At 38.8% G+C, this 19,333-nt stretch overlaps 1 protein-coding gene across 3 annotated transcripts in view; it reads left to right on the top strand.

Annotated features, from left to right (window-relative positions):
- The first annotated feature begins 1,648 nt into the window (after nt 1-1,648).
- The window catches only part of OTUD4 (OTU deubiquitinase 4), a 60,077-nt gene continuing 42,392 nt past the window's right edge, over nt 1,649-19,333 (top strand). Inside the window, exon 1 of one of the 3 annotated variants that reach the window (XM_033857326.2) lies at nt 1,649-1,759. In XM_033857326.2, the coding sequence (XP_033713217.2) occupies nt 1,736-1,759 (24 nt within the window). In that variant the 5' untranslated portion in view covers nt 1,649-1,735. Of the gene's footprint in view, nt 1,760-16,630; nt 16,652-19,333 lie in introns of those variants that run through there. The other 2 variants (XM_033857327.2, XM_033857329.2) reach the window with 2 other exon arrangements.

A 19,333-nucleotide genomic window follows, 5' to 3' on the forward strand; every position in this document is an offset into this window, starting at 1 on the left:
AAATGAGAACACATATGTGAAGGGCTGAGTACCCGGCCTGGCACATAGCATATGTTCAATTAGCTATTACTATTTTAATACATTTTCCAGAACATTCTTTTTCCATGTTAGAAAATCTTTTTATACAAGATGAAAGGCAGAGATGTTAAGACATTTCTGAATGTGGGTAGAACCAATGAAACTTTTGTAGGTCAATGAACAGTTTTGTTCACCTGTGTATATATATATGTATATGTGTATATATGTATATATACATGTTTGTTTTATTTAAATTTACTTATTTTTCAAATAACACATTTGCATGGTTCAAATTTCAAATTTCAAAAGGTACTAAAAGGTATACAGTGAAAGGACTCCCTCCCATCCCTGTACCCCCAGTTACCGAGTTCCACTCCTTGTGAGGAAACCAATGTTAGCACTTTCTGGTGAATCCATCCAAAGATATGTTATACATATACAAACAAATAAATATGAATGTTACCCTTCCCTCGCACACAAACAGTAGCGTACTATACACTGTACTTGTTATTTTTCCTTCACAGTATAGCTTGTATATCATTCCATATCAATTATGGCTGCATGGTATTCCATACTTTATTTTAACCAGTGCCCTATTAATAGAAATGCCATCTGTTTTCAGGCTTTTGCTATCACAAATAATGTTACTATAAATAACCTCATGTATGCATTATTTAGCATGTATGTATACGCTCTACCTATATCTGTAGGATAAATTTCCAGAAGAAGACCTGCTGGGTCAAAGAGTATGTATAATTGTAATTTTGATGATGATTTGCAAATTGTTCCCATAGACGTTACACCATTTTATAACCAACTAACAATGTATCTGGACATTTAAAAATCTACTTTCATTATAAACCAATGTTACTTCAATAAATAAAATAAAACTAAAAAATAAAATTTTAAAACTCCATTTTCAGGGCTAGTAACAGACTAAAGATTCACCTAGCTCAACAGTCCATGAATCTACATACACTTTGAGTTTGACATTCTTTTTTTTTTATTTAGTGATAAGCTCCAGGCAGAAGCATATCTCCGAGAGATTTCTTTTTGTTTCCATGGTGACACTTACATACTTAGAAACCTCAAATTATTGTTCCTAGGTTACAACAGTAAAAACTCTGGATTAAAACATTCTGCCCACTCCATGTTTTAAATAGGAAAGAGATAAGAAAAATCCACATAGGGAAACAGTGGTACACACACTGCTTCATGGGTCTGGGGCTTGTCGATTTAGACATTTTCTCAGTGTCTATTGGGGGTATATTTTTCTGCTCTCTGAGGCTCTCTTCAATGTTCCCCTCCAGCTTTTGAGAAAGAGACTGATTTGTTTTCTTTTTTTTTTTTTTTGGTTTTTTTTTTTATTTGTTTTCTTTATTGGCAGAACATGGAGAGAGGGTAGGGTGGGAGAGGGGAAGTTATAGATTTGCCCTTAATTTTCAGCCCCTCCGAGCAGAAAAGTTTTCTACTTTCTGGTGTGGCCCTTGATGACTTAAATGCATTTGAATTTCTTTCTTGCTGTTAAGAGTTAAGATTGTAATAAAGAGTGTTTTCCAAGGGCAAAAGTGTATCTGCTAGTCTGAATTTCTTTTTCATTTCAGCAGCAATCAGAAAAAAAGAATTCAACTGAGCTATTGGAAAATCTCAAAGGACAGAAGTAAATACATGTACAATTCCTTAATGTTATCAGTCATAGGGAAAAAGTTCCTCTAAGATGTCCTTCAGAAACATCAGAGAGGTATGTAAGTGTGTGTCCTGTCACTTGGGGTCCATATGTGAAAATCTGCCCAGTTGAGGAAAGGTTTTGATTGAATGTGCGTGTTTGCAACACCGAGCAGTCCACCCATGAATGTGTGCCCATCTGTAGATTAACTGTCTTCTGCATGTAGGCCAAATCATAGGAATGTATCTAAAACAAAAGGCTTCTAAGGGTTTAAGCTTTCACTAGAATCTCCTTTAACAGTGTTGATTCTAAAGTCAGATTCAACATCAAGTGAGGCCTGATTTAATTGGTCCAGCTTTATGATGCTTTTCAGAGGGAAATTTTTATCCTTGCTCCTTCTTAATTGGTACAAAATTAGCCTTTGAATTCTGGATGACTTGTAATTTCAGTTAAAAGATAGAGAAGAATAAAAGCAAAACTTAGTCTATTGTGTGATAATAACACAAATCAGTTATTTGCCACACTTGAGAACAAAAACTTGAATGATATAACAGATGTTTTGCTTTTCTTCTATCTGTTTTGACATCATAAATAGAGCTACCGAAACAATTTCTGACTGCAAGTAGTCAATACAGTTCCACCAACCTTTTCAAGCTTCTCTCCCGGAACAGATGTAGAACTGAAATGTGAACTACAGCAAATGAATTGCAATTACTTTACTTTCATCAACAATAGTCCTTTTCAAAAAACTAGCAATAAAAACTCCAGCAAGTATATTTTTACGGGTAATTGCTCCAAGTAGCTTAGGAAAAAAGGGAATTAGTTGGGTCGACTTACCACAAAAGCTCTTTAAAAGTAATTTTGACTATGAGTTTAATAAACCCACACTCCAGGATGTGCTAATTATTGAGAAAATGCTGCTCTGTGTATCTTAATCAATGTGTAAACTTAATCTGATATAAAAATCGAAATGGTCTCCTATATATCAAGAACAATTTAAACAAAAATAAGAGAAGGCAATTTGATCAGGGAATATTAAGGCTAGGCCAACTACAGGCCTATTTGTATGTATCTGTTTTATAATTTTCTCAGAAGAATAAAACTAGCTTTAAATGGCCACTAGTTTTATTTCAAGGCTGTGGTCAAGGTTTCTCTTTACTGCAAAATAGAGTAACATCCAAGGTAAATCAGGCTGATGAGACCACATTCCTAACACTGCCCCATCCCATCGTGCGTACACCATTAAACTGGCAGGTAAATCTTGAGTAGTTCAGAACTTTTAAAGGAAAAAAAGAATTGTCTTTGTGATGTCCAACGTTTAGTAATGACTATTTGGTACCCTGAGAATCCACCTAAACCATTATTCTTCCTAAACCATTTCCTGTAGCTAAAGGTAAAAGTATATGCAATATACATTTAGAAGTCTTTCTTTCAAAATATAGAAAATATACGTTACAGGTGAAGCAGCACAGCATAGTGGATGAAACTTGGAGTCAGTTAAGACTTGGTGAACCTTAACTCTGTCAAGTTAATTTACCTTCAGTATTCTCAGAGTTAAAATGGAAACAATACTTCCTAGTGTTTCAACTAAATAAGATCATGTAACAAAACATAGTTTCGTAAATATAACAGAGCCCTAATAGAATCTCACATAATGCACGTGTCTTACTCTGTCTGACTTTATTTCACTAAGCATGATACCCTCAAGGTCCATCCATGTTCTTACAAATGGCAAAACTTCCTTTGATAACAAATATTGTATGTTATCACATATATGTGGAATCTAAAAAGTAAAGCAAATTAGTGAATATAACAAAAAAGAAACAAACTCACAGATATAGAGAAAAAACTAGTGGTTACCAGTGGGGAGAGGGGTGGGAGGAGGACCAAGATAGGGGTAAGGGATTAAGAGGTACAAACTACTAGGTATAAGATAAGTAAGTTAAAAGGATATATTATACAACATAGGGAATATAGCCAATATTTTATAATAACTGTAAATGAAGTATAATCTATAAAAATATTGAATTACTATGTTGTATACCTGAAACGAATATAATATTATAAATCAACTATATCTCATTAATATATATCTATAAATAAAACATGTAAATTTTAAAAATAAATAGAGACTATTGTTATCACAGTATGCTATTTGAATATTTCCTACGCACGGTTTACCATAATATATAGTTAAACAAGACCCCAAAAGGGAAACAGATCACCACATTTATAGCCCCAGGGAATTCCCATCCATCAGCTAATCAGCAAACCATGTGCATGGCACTGTAAAAGATGTGAAGATTACCATCTAACTGGTAAGAACAGAATGTATATACACAAATATGGCCTTATGTACTATTAGCTAAATGTTAAGTTGTACCATATGGGCAGTTAGGGAAAAAGCACAGTGTAAAGTAGTTAGCACAGTAAATAGTACAGATAAAGTACGCTGAAGGAATTAAAGAATGGAAGTAAGTATGTAGTCAGGGGTCTTCAGGAAAGATAACACTTTAGAATTCTTAATTAAAAGTGATGGAAACCTAACTCAAAGTAGCTCAGTGAAAAAATGAACTGGTTGGTTCAACTAACTAAATTGTGGGAAGGGCATGGGCACACTTGTGCCTCTGATAATACAAAACCCAAGCACTCTAACTCCAACAATTTTTTTTTCTCTTTCCTCCTATTGTTGCTTTTTTTTTTTTTCTGTATATCAGCTTCATTTTCTTAGATTGACTTTTTCCACAAAGCTGGACCCACAGTTACCACTAGCTCCTAGTTTACATCTTCCTAGCTTGGCCAGAGAGGAAATGACTTCTTTAACTTCCAATCCAGAAAAATCCTAAGCAAAGTCTCTGACTCATGTCCTGTGCCCAATCCTATAACAGGATGGGTACTTGCAGCCTTCAATAGAATCACACATTTAGAAGAGTCAGTGGGAATGGAAGGGAGCAGACCCATCAAAGAAATGACTGCATTTTCCAAAATGAGAGGGCAGCAGTGCAGGACAGACAGGACAACAGATGTGCAGCATTAAACCTGAGGTTTAAAAGCTAGCTAATGTGGAATCTAGAAAAATGGTATAGATGATCTTATTTGCAAAGCAGAAATAGAGACACAGACATAAAGAAAAAACGTATGGATACCAAGGGGGAAAGAGGGGAGGGTGGGATGAATTGGGAGATTGGGATTGACATATATACACTACTGTGTATAAAACACATAACTAATGAGAACCTACTATACAGCACAGGGAACTCTACTTGGTGCTCTCTGGTGACCTAAATGGGAAGAAAATTTAAAAAGACAGGATATATGTATACTTACAGCTGATTCACTTTGCTGTACAGCAGAAGCTGACACAGCAGTGTGAAGCAACTATACTCCAATAAAAAATAAAACAACAGTAAAATGTGATGGCTTTTCAAAGATACTAGAAACTAATTTTATAATTGAATTAACAGCTACCATTTAATGAGCATTTAAGTACTAATTTAAATATGTATATAAGAGAATCTTAAACGAATGTTAAAAAAAAGCTAGCTAAGTCTATAATTGTCTAATCAAAGCAGGAATGGGATAGGACAAGGGCTAAAAATCTACACTAACATGAATCAAGCCTTTTAAAAACTTCACTTCCCCCTCTAATATATATTTATGCTGTGATTCCTGAGTTTCACTATTCGTAGAAGATGCTTGATACTTACTTAGGTTTTTTTTTAACTTATTTATTTAATTAATTTATTTTTGGCTGCGTTGGGTCTTCATTGGTGCGCGTGAGCTTTCTCTAGTTGCGGCGAGCAGGGGCTACTCTTTGTTGCGGTGCGCGGGCTTCTCATTGTGGTGGCTTCTCGTTGCAGAGCACAGGCTCTAGGCATGTGGGCTTCAGTAGCTGCAGCATGTGGGCTCAGTAGTTGTGGCACACAGGCTTAGTTGCTCCACAACATGTGGGATCTTCCCAGACCAGGGCTTGAACCCGTGTCCCCTGCATTGGCAGGCAGATTCTTAACCACTGCGCCACCAGGGAAGCCCATTTGCTTAGTTTTGTATTGGTAACAGATGGAATGAGGCAAAGCATAGCAAATGAGTATGCGTCATCAGAGTCTAATCAGGAGAGAGAAACCACATAGTAATCTGAACAGGGAAATCTCAACATAAAGAATTATTAAATATAACGGGATTGGAGTAAAAAGAGATTGACTGGTAAGAAGTAAAGAGAACTGTAAAGGATATGCAAATAGCAGATTTAGGGAGTGGTCACTCCCCACAAGGCTGAGCTACAGCACCGAGGAAGGGACCCCTTAGTGCGGACATCCAGAGCTCGTTGGAAATAGCATGGCCTTCGCTCACCAGATGGCAAAGTGTCCGGAGTGCCATACTGGTGAAGCTTGCTGGAAACCTACCCCCAGAGTTGCTGGGAGAACTTGTTCACGGGGAAACACCTTGGCTCCAGCACTCTGCTGGGAAGTCACCCAAGAGGTGTCATGAGAAGCTGCTCATAGGGAGGTACCATATGCTAAGGGTGCTGGGTGCTGCTAACCACGGCAAGAGCCTGAGGAGAAGACTGGACTTCAACCAGCAAGAGAAACTCCTTTCTCCTCCAGCGTTCTCCCGACCCCCTCTACTGACAGAGCTTAGCATCATGCCAACCGACAAAGGAGGAAGTCCAGCTTCATTATCATAGAGCAGGCAATGAAAGGTGAACTGGGAACTGAGAGACAATGAATCAGTAACTGGCACAGAGTATTTATGGGATTTTCCTAAATACCCATCTTGAAGAAATACCATCAACCTTATTCTGCTGTACTCAAAATACACCTTAGCCAGAGAAGGAGGAGGGCATATAGTGTCTCAGTTCTCCAGATGAAAGGAGACTACTTAACAATGTAACAATCACGAGAAGAGATTTTTGGTTCAGAATAGCTGACTGATGATGGGAATTTGGTAGTCTCTTACTTTGATCTGGGGAATGGCATGGAAATATATATATATTACTAAGTGACCTTTAGCTCTACAGATGCAATGGAAATTACATACAGCTAAAGTTAATTTTACTTTTATAAAAATATGTGACATACGCTAAGAAAAAGAAACTCAAATATTTATTTTATATGGGAATTCATTCACTGGTAGAAGAGGCTATACAGGTGGTGTTTAGGCATGTTGAAAAACAAATATGGCATGTTCATACTGAGAGACTTCAAAATTTAATTAGGAAGATGATATGGGTTGAACTAACTAAGGAGCAAAACTTACCAGTTTTTCTTTTCTTTTTCGGTTCAGCCTTTCCATATCTTTGTAAAGAAAGTGTTGGATGCCCTTACATGTTACAGCTAGCAGAGCTTAGTATTGTATCAGTCAGGAAAAGAAAGATAAAAGAAAAAAGAAAAACACTAGGTATTTGAACAGGGGAGATACTCAGAGCTGACAGCAGAAGCAACAGCTGCCTCTAGATCTGGGGAAACGGAAGGAAGGCTACTGGGATTATCGTTCACCTCCTGGGAGGAAGGGCCCTTCTAGAACTGGGTATCCATCGGCATCTGAGAAGTGAACCCTGCCTGGCTACCTGAAGGTGGGGGTGGCAGGGGGAGGGAGGGAGAAGCTGAGGGTCCTGAAAGAAGCTGGGTCAACACAGGCAGGAACAGGAAAAAAACCAGGAAAGAAGTCCCTCTCTCTTCCTCTGAACTTCTAGTCTCCCTCTAGTGCCTCCTATTGGCAGAATTTAACAGCCAGCCGGCAAAGGAATCTGGGAAATGTAATTCACAAAGTTCCAGTCCTGGCGTCAACACAGAAGCTATAAAAGGGTCAGTTTGGGATTGAGGGCGTATAGCTAAATAATGAGTCCCCTGAGCTAGCTAAAGGGCATCATTTAGAATTTTTTTCTTCTTTTTCGTTTTGTCTTTTCATATTTTCGGGAGGAAAAGAGTGGCCATCACTACATGTCACAGTGGAGCGGGGAATGTGGCTGTTTCTTAGTTCAGCACCCTCATTACTCTGGTAGGTGTCCGAAGGCCCTACTGGGACCTTAACAAAACTTAAGCCATTGAGTGAAACCTCTGTACTCAGCTGGTAGTCAGCTCTCAAGCTGGGGGTCTGCCAGCATGCCTGCCAAGGGAGTTGGTGTGTGTAGGGGCCTGGAGTTAACCTTTGTGAAGGCTGGGGGAGCTAGCCAGCCAGTAAGGCCTCCCAGTAATCCTTAGTCCATTCATCTGGCATTTTTGGGGCACGAGGCTCCTACTTTCTCTGACATTTTTCTTCTACGTTTATATCCCAAGAATCAGCCCCTATTTCACCTCTCTCCACATGCTTTCAGCCCTATACATATATTTTCTTTTTATATAGTGGCACACAAATCAAATGTCCTATTCTTAAATTTCCTTCACAAATGCTTAGCTCAATAGTCTATGGGCTAGTGATGAGTCTTTACACAGATTAGGGAAATACTTTATTTGTTCTCAGGAGTGGCAGTGGAAGTGCCTTCTTCCCTAGAATGTGTTTATTGCAAAGAAAGAAAGCATATTAAAACAAGTAGAAAGTTCATACCCTGTTACATTCTTCTCATTCTACTGGCATTAAGTTTGAATTTTTCTTGCCACTCTATTTTCCTCTTTTACCTTTTAGATTAACTATGGATAAGATTTTCATAAAAACAGATAATTAAAAGACTGAAAGTGTTATTAGTAAAGTTACAGATGTTTTTCCTAGAAGAATAATAACCGATATGCTTATTATATTATGAAACTAATCAGACTAAATATTTTAACTGTTTTTGCTAATTGAGGAAAAGGAAAACAACACTAATTGAGTTGATTGAAAACATAGTAGATTTTGGCACAAGAAAATGTACTCACTTTATAAAACTGAACCTTGTAGTAGACTTGAAGGCAAATAGTAAAATGCATTCATTTTTGGCTTTTTAAGTTTATTTCAAATACTTGCACTCCATTTTATTTATTTTTTATAACAGCTCTACTGAAGTGTAATTCACATGCCATAAAATTCACTCTTTTAAAGTGCACAATTTCATGGTTTTTAGTATAGTCAGAGAGTTGTGCAACCATTACCACGACCTAATTTTAGAATATCTCCATCCCCCCCTCAAAAATCGTAGGTATTAGCAGTTGCTCCCCATTTTTTCCACCCCGCAGGCTGGGTCAACCATAAATCTACTTTCTGTCTCTATGAATATGCTTATACTGGACATTTCATATAAATGGAATTATACATGTGGACTTTTGTGACAGGCTTTCTTCATTTAGCATAATGTTTTCAAGGTTCATTCATTATGTAGTGTATATCAGTACATCTTTCATTTTTATTTCTGAATGCTATTCCATTAAAGGGCTATACCATATTTTATTTACCCGTCCGTCACTTGATGAGCATTTGGGTTGTTTCTACTTTTTGGCTATTATGAGTAATGTTGCTGTGAACATTAGAATACAAGTTTTTGTGTGGACATGTGTTTTTGTGGGGTTTTTTTAAACATCTTTATTGGAGTATAATTGCTTTACAGTGTTGCATGAGTTTCTGCTGTATAACAAAGTGAATCAGCTATACATATACATATATCCCCATATCTCCTCCCTCTTGCATCTCCCTCCCACCCTCCCTATCCACCCCTCTAGGTGGTCACAAAGCACCAAGCTGATCTCCCTGTGCTATGCGGCTGCTTCCCACTAGCTATCTATTTTACATTTGGTAGTGTATGTATGTCCATGCCACTCTCTCACTTCGTCCCAGCTTACCCTTCCCCCTCCCCGTTTTAATTTTTTTGAACATGTACCGTACAGTAGAATTGCTAGATCATATGGTAACTCTATGTTTAACATTTTGAGAAACTGGCAAACTGTTTTTCCAAAGTGGCTGCACCATTTTACAATCCTTTCAGCAATGTGTGAGGGTCCCAATTTCTTCACATCCTCACCAAAATTTGTTGTCTGTCTTTTTTGACTGTAACCATCCTAGTGGGTGTGCAGGGGTATCTCATTGTGCTTTTGATTTATATAACCATAATTAATAAAGAGCATTTTTTTCATGTGCTTGTTGGTCATTTGTATATTTTTTGGAGAAACAAATAGGGATTATGTTCAATCTGTAGATTTGTGTAGAATTGCCGTCTTAACATTATTAAGTCTTCTGATCCATGAATATGTAATGTCTGTCCATGTATTTATGTCTTCTTTAATGTCTTTCAACAAGCAATGCAGTTTTGCCCAAGTTCTTGAACTTCTTTTGTAAATTTATTACTGAGATTTTACTCTTTGTGATGCCATTGTATATAGAGCTGTTTTCTTAATGTCCTTTTTAGATTGTCCATTGCTATTGTGTAGAAAGAATTTTTTTATTGATCTTGTATCCCACAACCTTGCTGAACTTGTTCATTAATTCTTAAAGTTTTCTGGTGGATTCCATTTTATTTTTTCAGTGAAAATGTATCTTTGGTATGTGTTTCATATATGTACTTCCTTTACTTTATTAAGAAAAACTTTTCTCTTCATGTATAATTCTATTGTCAGCTTTTGTTTAAACTCTTTCTCCTCTGATGGTACCCCTCTATTTTTGTAACTTGTAAATTTAGCCACTGCAAAGATTTGCTGAACAAACCTTCAAATAAAAGTATATTCACACAAGCAGGTTAACAAACCCAGATCAGCATATAAAAGTAATGAGACAAACAGTTTCTCAAAATTAGAATGTTTATGAAGAATGATCTTTGTATATATCAGTTTGTGATTGTCCATTGCCACATGGTGGGAAGAAGGCACCGGGCATTTTCTAAAGGTTAGATTGACTATCTCAACAAGACATGAGAGATAAAGATACAGAGATGACTGGGATCAGAGAATCTCCAGTAGGAGTCAAGATAGTGCTGCAGACGGCGTCAACATCAGGGCAATCTAGACTTATTTTGTGATCCTAACTGAAAAAAAATCTATTAAAACACTCATGTTTTTTTTTTTCATTATGTTGTTTTGTATTTGTTTTTAAATTATTACTTCAGACTTCTGTTATTCCACTCAAGATGGAATAACAGGGAGTTTATTTACCGTCCCTCCTGAAATAACCAAAAATGCAGGCAAAATACATGAAACAATGGTTTTCAAGACAATGGATGTTAGAAAACAAAGGACAGCGATCACTGCAAGATGGGAAACAGATGTTGTGAGTCTATTACCCCAGCTTAATGTCTGGAGAGAGGTTTTAGGCCATGGTACAGAGAGAGAGAACCCAGGCAACGTCTTACAAAGGGCAGGGTATGGGGAGACGGGCATGGAGCTTCCACCCACTCTGAGCACTCCACTCTCCCCGAATCTCCCTGTGTTAACCAATCCAGAAGCTCTCCAAATCTTGTCCAGCGATTTTATGGAGGCTTCATTACATAGGCACGATTGATTAAATCACTGGCCATCCGTGATTGAGCTCAGCCTTCAGCCCCTCTCTCCTCTCAGGAAGCTGGGGTAGGACTAAAAGTTCCAACCCTTTATTCATAATCGGTTCCCCAGTCAACCAGCCCATCCTTAGGTTACCGAGGGGTTTTCCAAAAAAGCCACCTATGAACAAAGGGGCCTTTATCACTCTCTTCATTTAGGAAATTCCAAGAGTTTAGGAGCTCTGTGCCAGGAACTGAGAGGAACAAAGACTATATATATATATTTCTTATTATAAATCCCAATATCACAGGCAGTTTCTTATGAGGTTATACACACGCCTCTCAAATGACCCAGCCATTAGGTAATTTGCCCAAGAGAAATAAAGAGTTCACAGCAGCTTTATTTTTAATAGCTTCAACTTGGAAATAACCCAAATGTCCGTCAACAGGTGAATGGATAAACAATGTGTGTGTCCAGCCAATGAAATGCCACTCAGGAATGAAAAGAAATGAACTATTGATACATGAATGGATCAATCTAAGATAAATATGCTGAGTGAACAAAGTCAAACAAAAAAGAGTTCATTTAGAAAGAGTTCCATTCATATAAAACACTAGAAAAGGCAAACTAATCCCAGTTTCTGTTATGAACTGAACTGGATCCCCCCAAAATTATCTGTTAAAGTCCTGTCCTTCAGTACCTCAGGATGTAACTGTTTTTGAAAATAGTGTTTTAAGGGGGTAATTAATTTAAAATGAGGTCATGAGGGTGAGCTCTAATGCAATCTAACTGGCGTCCTTTTAAGACGACATTTCTACTCAGATGGATACAGAGAGAAAACCATGTGAAGTCACATGGAAGAGATGTCCATCTACAAGCTGAGGAGAGATTACTCAAAGAAATCAATTTTGAGGACACCTTGATCTTGAACTTCTACCCTTCAGAATTGTGATAAAATGAATTTCCGTTGTCTAAGCCACCCAGTCAGTGGTATTTTATTATAGCAGCCCTAGCAAACTAATACAGTGACAGAAAACAGCAGTAGTCACAGGAAGAATTGAGGGTTGGGGAGGGATGGGGTAAAGAGATTATATAATAAAAGGGAATAGGAAACAGTGGGGTAATGGATAGGTTCATTATCTTGATTGTGGTGTTGGTTTCATAGATATAGACATACATCAAGACTTATCGAATTGTACACTTTAAATATGTACATTTTATTGTGTGTCATTTACATTCTCAGTAAAGCTACTAAAATTATTTCACTTAATTTCTACAGTGCTCTTCCGTATCTATGTTAGTTTTATGTTCCATATCGATGGAACAGTAGTATGTTCCACGTCTATGTTAGTTTTAATTATGATGGTACACTTTTGTATTTTAATTAACAATGCCTTATTATATGTTCTTACTTTAATTTTAAAGTATTAATATTTTACATTGCAGTCATCTTAAGCAATATAATTTTGTCTTTATATGTCTTTGTCTAATGGTATTACAGGCATACCTCATTTTATTGTGCTTTCCTTTATTGCGCTTTACAGATATTGTATTTTTCACAAATCAAAAATTTGTGGCAGGGGGGCTTCCCTGGTGGTGCAGTGGTTGAGAGTCCGCCTGCCGATGCAGGTGGACACGGAGCGGCTGGGCCCGTGAGCCAATGCCGCTGAGCCTGCGCGTCCGGAGCCTGTGCTCCGCAACGGGAGAGGCCACAACAGTGAGAGGCCCGCGTACCGCAAAAAAAAAACAAAAAAAACCCCCAAAAAAAACACAGATTCCTCTGCCCTATCCCTTGTTATTCTGATTCAAGAAAACTGGAGTGGGATTCAGAAAACTAACCTTTTTTATTATAGAACATTTCAAACATGTGCAAAATGGAAGGAATAGTATAATGAGCACCCATATATACCTCACCTAATGTCAACAATAATTATCTCATGGCCCAATCTTTGATTCATTTATCCCCATCCTCTCCCTTCAACACCAGTGATCTGTAGTTTTCAGAAGTTATCTGGGTGATTGTGATCAACGTACACACAGACACACACACACACATCATGAAAAGGATCAGTAGTATTCTAATTGTGCTTTTTTTTTGGCTGTGTTGGGTCTTTGTTGCTGCCCGCGGGCTTTCTCTAGTTGCGGTGAGCGGGAGCTACTCTTCGTTAACGGTGCGCGGGCTTCTCATTTCGGTGGCTTCTCTTGTTGCGGAGCACGGGCTCTAGGTGCATGGGCTTCAGTAGTTGCGGCACGTGGGCTCAGTAGTTGTGATGCACAGGCTTAGTTGCTCCGTGGCATGTGGGATCTTCCCGGACCAGGGATTGAACCTGTGTCCCCTAGCATTAGCAAATGGATTCTTAACCACTGCGCCACCAGGGAAGTCCCCTGTTTGTGCATATTAAAATGTAGTTAATCAATTTGCTACTGTTGAACATTTACATTATCTTCAATTCTTTGTTTATAAAGGAAAATATGATGTATAACCTGACTCACAGTCTTGGCCAAATACTTACGCCACAACTACAGGTTCCATAATTATACATCTTCATTGTAAATATTTTTCTCATTGAGAGATTTATTGGAAATACATGAAAATATTAAATGAATATTTATTGAATAGCTAATCTGAATACCCAAAAGCAAATACATTCTTAGTCACTTGGGAAATACAAGATAATCTTAAATTCTATAAACCTACAAAGAGTTTACAATCCCACACTGGGGAACTAAAGTCAATTTCTTGTAAGGCAACTTTGTGAGTTTTCTCAGGGTGGGAATCGAGAGATGGTAGTGGAAAGAGGGGTAAAAGGCTGGAAATATGTGGGGTTTATTTGCAGAGATGGTGGACTCTCACTAGCTGTTTGTATAAGAGCCTGAGTCTACTGTGAGATTTTTAGTCTTTCAAGTTTGGGCATGGCAATGTGCTGACCTCACAAGGAAGTGACAGCTGCTAAGAGAAACTAAACTATAGTTTGATTCCACTTACTTAGTTCATCCCCTGAAACCCAGGAGAGTTTCAAAATGAGGAGGTAGCCAACGGTGCCAACGTAGCAGCTGAAGGAGAATGCAGATTGGTGATGAAGGAAGTCATTGGCTGAAATAACATCAGAAAACCTTTATGGAAGTCCTTCAACATTTGGGATTTCCAAATTTTCAGGAAAAAAGTTCTTTTCTGAACTTTCCAGAAAAATAAAAAATGTTCTGTGCAACTAAGGAAGTAACTCTTGTACATAAATTCTATTTGGCCCCAAATACCACTACCTATTTAATATTGAAAGAAAAATATGCTAGAATACATAGATTAAGTAACTGTAACAAGAACAACAACAAAAAATGGTTGGTTAAATAAGTTTATTTTTCTCTCACAAAATAGTCCAAGCCTTCATTGGCTTGAAGCATTCAGGGGCCCTGTTTCCTTCATCTACTTGCTCTGTTCTCTTAGGGTGTTGTCTTTGTAATCAATGCTGTCTTTGTTTCAACCATGTTTTCAAATGAGCCCAAAGGAAGCAGGAAAGACTATTGAGGGCAGGAGCCTTCATCTTTAAGGAGATGACCTGGAAGTTAAACTCATCAATTTTTAAAAACATTTTTATTTTTTTAAATTAATTAATTAATTCATTTTTGGCTGCTTTGGGTCTTTGTTGCCATGTGCGGGCTTTCTCTAGTTGCTGCGAGCGGGGGCTATTATTCATTGCTGCGGTGCACGGGCTTCTCATTGCGGGGGCTTCTCTTGTCGTGGAGCACGCGCTCTAGTCTAGGCACGCGGGCTTCAGTAGTTGTGGCACACAGGCTCAGTAGTTCTGGCTCACAGGCTATAGAGCACAGGCTCAGTAGTTGTGGCGCACGGGCTTAGTTGCTCCATGGCACATGGGATCTTCCCAGACCAGGGACCAAACCTGTGTCCCCTGCATTGGCAGGCAGATTCTTAATCACTGCGCCACCAGGGAAGTCCCAAACTCATCAGTTCTGCTCACGTCTCATTGGCCTACAATAGTCACATGGTCACATTTAGTTCAAAGGTAGGCTGGGAAATGTGTGCATGGCCATCCAGCTAATATTCAGGAGAAATGAAATGCAAAGTGGAGGACAGTTAGCAGTCTCTAGCACATAGGATCTGAAAGAAATAGGTCTTTCTTCATAAAATAGGTTTCTTGTAGGATTTAATTACTTTAATTTTTATAGAAAACAAACCAAAATGCTATGGGACAATGAAGACCAGACATTTTAGGTTTTTCTTTTTTTTTTTTTTGCAGTACGCGGGCCTCTCACTGTTGTGGCCTCTCCCGTTGCGGAGCACAGGCTCTGGACGCGCAGGCTCCGGATGCGCAGGCTCAGCGGCCATGGCTCACGGGCCCAGCCGCTCCGCGGCATGTGGGATCTTCCCGGACCGGGACACGAACCCGTGTCTCCTGCATCAGCAGGGGGACTCTCAACCACTGCACCACCAGGGAAGCCCCTAGGTTTTTCTATTTTTGTAAAGGATTTTATAAATTTAAAAAAGAAATTCCACTTACTGGCAACTTAGAAAAATAGTAAAACCATTAAGGATATTAAATTAGTGGTTATTTTAATGAATTATTGACATACGTTCTATGTCTACCTAGTAAAGAGAAACAATGGAGTGTTATATCTGTAATACTTATTAATTGCTGTATAACCAATTATTCCAAAATTTAGGAGCTTAACACAACAAACATTTATTATCTCACATAGTTTCTGAGGTCAAGAATCTCAGAATTAAGAATCTCAGACCTGGGGAATTCCCTGGTGGTCCAGTGGTTAGGATTCCATGCGTTCACTGGCGGGGCCTGGGTTCAATCCCCGGTCAGAGAAAAAGAAAAGAATCTCAGACTTTGGCTGGATGGTTCCAGCTCAGGGTTTCTCATGAGGTTGCAGTCGTCTGAAAGCTTGACTGGGTTGGAGGACTCACTTCAAAAGTGACTCACATGGCAGTTGACTGAGGCTCCAGTTCCCCACCAAGAGAACTTCTCTGTAAGTCTGTTCAGGACCCATAGCAACCAGCTTCCACCAGAGTCCCCCACAAGACAGGGAGTGCAAGAGAACACCAAAATGCCAAAAGGGTCTCTTATTACCTAATTTCAGCCATGATGTACCATCACTTTTGCTCTATTCTATTGATCAAGCAGACCAATCTTGCTATAAGGTGGAGGCAATTATACAGGAGTGTGACTACCAGGAGGCAGGGGTCATTGGGGGCCATCTTTGAGGCTGGCTACCATAACACCTAACCTGTTATTGGAAAAAAATCTGCAGAAAATCTACCATTTTTTAGAACAAAAATATTCCACCGGATACAATTATCTCCAAAGTGTGTCAGAGCAAACAAACGGACTTGAGGTATTTAACTGTGTACAAGAAAAACAGTCGACACATTTGCATAAGATGACTTTAATTCCGTTAGGTTCTAAGGAGCGTTGAATCCTTCAGGTTATATTTGATTAAAATGTCTGTTCTTCACTTTTGCTAATCAGAAATGGCTTCTTCAGAGGGGAACATCGTCAATCAGATGTGGTTTCTTGAAAAGTTTCAGAGGTTGATGTCAACAAGTGAATTTGAAAGCAAGTGAATTTCTGTAAGTATTGGTCCAGTTTAAAGTCATAGGATCCTTTAACATTGCCTAAACAGTGAGCTATATTTGGGGATTTGGCATACAGAGGGTCTGTCTTGGATCAGGTCTCAAAATACCTAAAGGATTTCCTTAAACAGACCCAGGGTCAGATACAACAGGTGTTTTACTTCTAATTTTGGAACCCAAAGCAGCCAGTTTAGAGTGAGGCTGTTCTGCACTCATTCAGTAAGAGTGAGGATAATAAGTAATTTTGCCAAGACCTCATGTGTAGAAAAGACTGGAAATGTGTTATTCTTCTAATACTTCTGATAACAAACCACATTTTTACAAGATAAGAAAGAATTGCGATGAATTCTGATAAAGGCCTCTGTTTTCTTAGTATTTAATAATTCATTTTAAAAAATATCAAAAGTCAACTTTAGGGCCAGCCAGAATACTTTTTTTTAAAATTAATTAATTAATTTATTTTTGGCTGCATTGGGTCTTCGTTGCTGCGCACGGGCTTTCTCTAGTTACTGGGAGCGGGGGCTACTCTCCGTTGCCGTGCTCGGACTTCTCATTGCAGTGGCTTCTCTTGTTGTGGAGCACGGGCTCTAGGTGCACAGGCTACAGTAGTTGTGGCACGCGGGCTCAGTAGTTGTGGTGCATGGGCTTAGTTGCTCAGTAGCATGTGGGATCTTCCTGGACCAGGGCTCGAACCCGTGTCCCCTGCATTGGCAGGTGGACTCTCAACCACTGTGCCACTAGGGAAGCCCCAACCAGAGTACTTAAATGATCATATCCATTTGATTATACTATTATCAGTGAATTACATTTTTGCAATGGAAAATAGAGACATTGTAGTGTTAATGATGTATTTGGTTTCCTTTTCAAAGTATTTCAAAGGAATTTGGGGGCTTTAGAAAATGGTGATGTTACATACGTTATTAAAAATATATGTATGTAAGCACATTTAAATAAGATTAAAATATGGATAAGGCTTAAAATGGAAAATATGCTTGAAACACTGTTAGCCACTCAAAATGAAATTATTGTGCATATAAAAAATGAGCAAAGCTTTTTGAATGACTTCTAAAAAAATTAGAGCAAATGTAATCATGAAAATTTCAATTACAAAGTAAGGTTTGATAAATTTTCAAACGTGAAGCCCCTGTCAATATGTTTCTAATATATCCTCAAGATAGTTAGCAGTGCAATCTTAGCATGCTAGACACAGTAGATTTCCCATAAATACATATTGCATATGAGATAAGCTTCAGAATTCTTACTGAAGGAATAGTAACAAATATTAGGAAAGGCATAGCTTTCTTTTGGCATATCAGAAAGTCTGTTGCTTATTAATACTACAGAATCTCATTTTAAGAATTCAATATTTAAGCTCTATTGTTTAGATATTACTTTACTTTCAATTCCTCTGTGGGTTTATAAGGCAAGCCATATTTAAAAAAAAAAGAAAAGCAAGCCATGTTGTAGGTAGTAGCAATACTGCATAATTCTTTTTGAGTGGAATGAGAAGTATATGCAATGTATATATTTTTAAAGAAAGAAAAGCAACAGGTTTGACTTGAAACTAGATTTTTCTAAAAGTGATTCTGAAGTGTTTATTTCTCTACAAAATGTACAAAATTTAATAATGGGACAAGAAAATTCATTTAGGTTAGAATACTTTTTTGTATTCTCCAATACAAAAAATCGGATATTGAATCTTTAAACCTTAAGAAATCAAATTTAGAAGTTCAAAGGAAAGTGAATATGGGAGTCATTGTTTGCACCAAGTACCAAAAACAAATTTCTAAAATAGAACTTTCGGTAATTTGCACTGGGCTCTCACCATCTGGCCTGCCTTGCCCCCATTCCAGAGCCTGCCTGACCACATGTCTAAACCTACAGAAACTCTCCAGTCCCCCCAGCCCCATCCTGGCACACCATGGCCTCAAGGCTGGAGTAGATTTTATGGTTAACCATGTCTTTAAATGATTAGGACACCAGATGCTGTTGTACTTTAGTAAAAATAAAATTCTGGTGTCACAAAAACATGCTGGATAAATTCTAGGTTCTAAAGCATATATTGTCATTCAACTTCGTAGGGTGGGAAGTTGAACGGGAATCCTCCAGCAAGCACTGCTGGAACCCAGGGCAAGTCCAGCACGTTATCAAGCAATTACGAGATGAATTTTTCAAGAAAAAATATCTAAGTTTTTCCGACCGGCGACCATCTCTTTGTGCCGCGGTGGGCAGCTACAGTGGCACGGTGAACCAAAATGTCTGTGGCAAAGGCATCATCTTGCTATAGTGCACGAGCTTGTACATCTAATCTCTAACAGGAATCAGCAGGCCACGGTTGATTTATGGACAGCCTGTGTCGCCCCGCACGGTGCCAGTTCCAGGAGCCTTCGCCAATTAGCTCTATTTTCTGTTTAAGCCGTTAAAGCCACCTCCATGGAAACGCCAGGAGAAGAGGCCGGGGAGGGGAGCAGACAGGTGCGCCCTCTGTTTGGAAATACACAAAGGGCCGACCCAGCAGCCTCAGTGCCCCTGGCGACTCCACGCACGCAGGGCACGCGCACTTCCCGCGGCCCCGCGGCGCAGTGGGCGGACGGCCGGGCGGGGCGGCGCGCGCAGGTTGCTGCACGTCGGCCAGCTGAGACCCTCGGCCTGCTCGCGGACGCTGTGCCCGGAAAGCTC

This window comes from Tursiops truncatus, chromosome 5 (assembly GCF_011762595.2).
Source record: "Tursiops truncatus isolate mTurTru1 chromosome 5, mTurTru1.mat.Y, whole genome shotgun sequence".
Taxonomy (NCBI): domain Eukaryota; kingdom Metazoa; phylum Chordata; class Mammalia; order Artiodactyla; family Delphinidae; genus Tursiops; species Tursiops truncatus.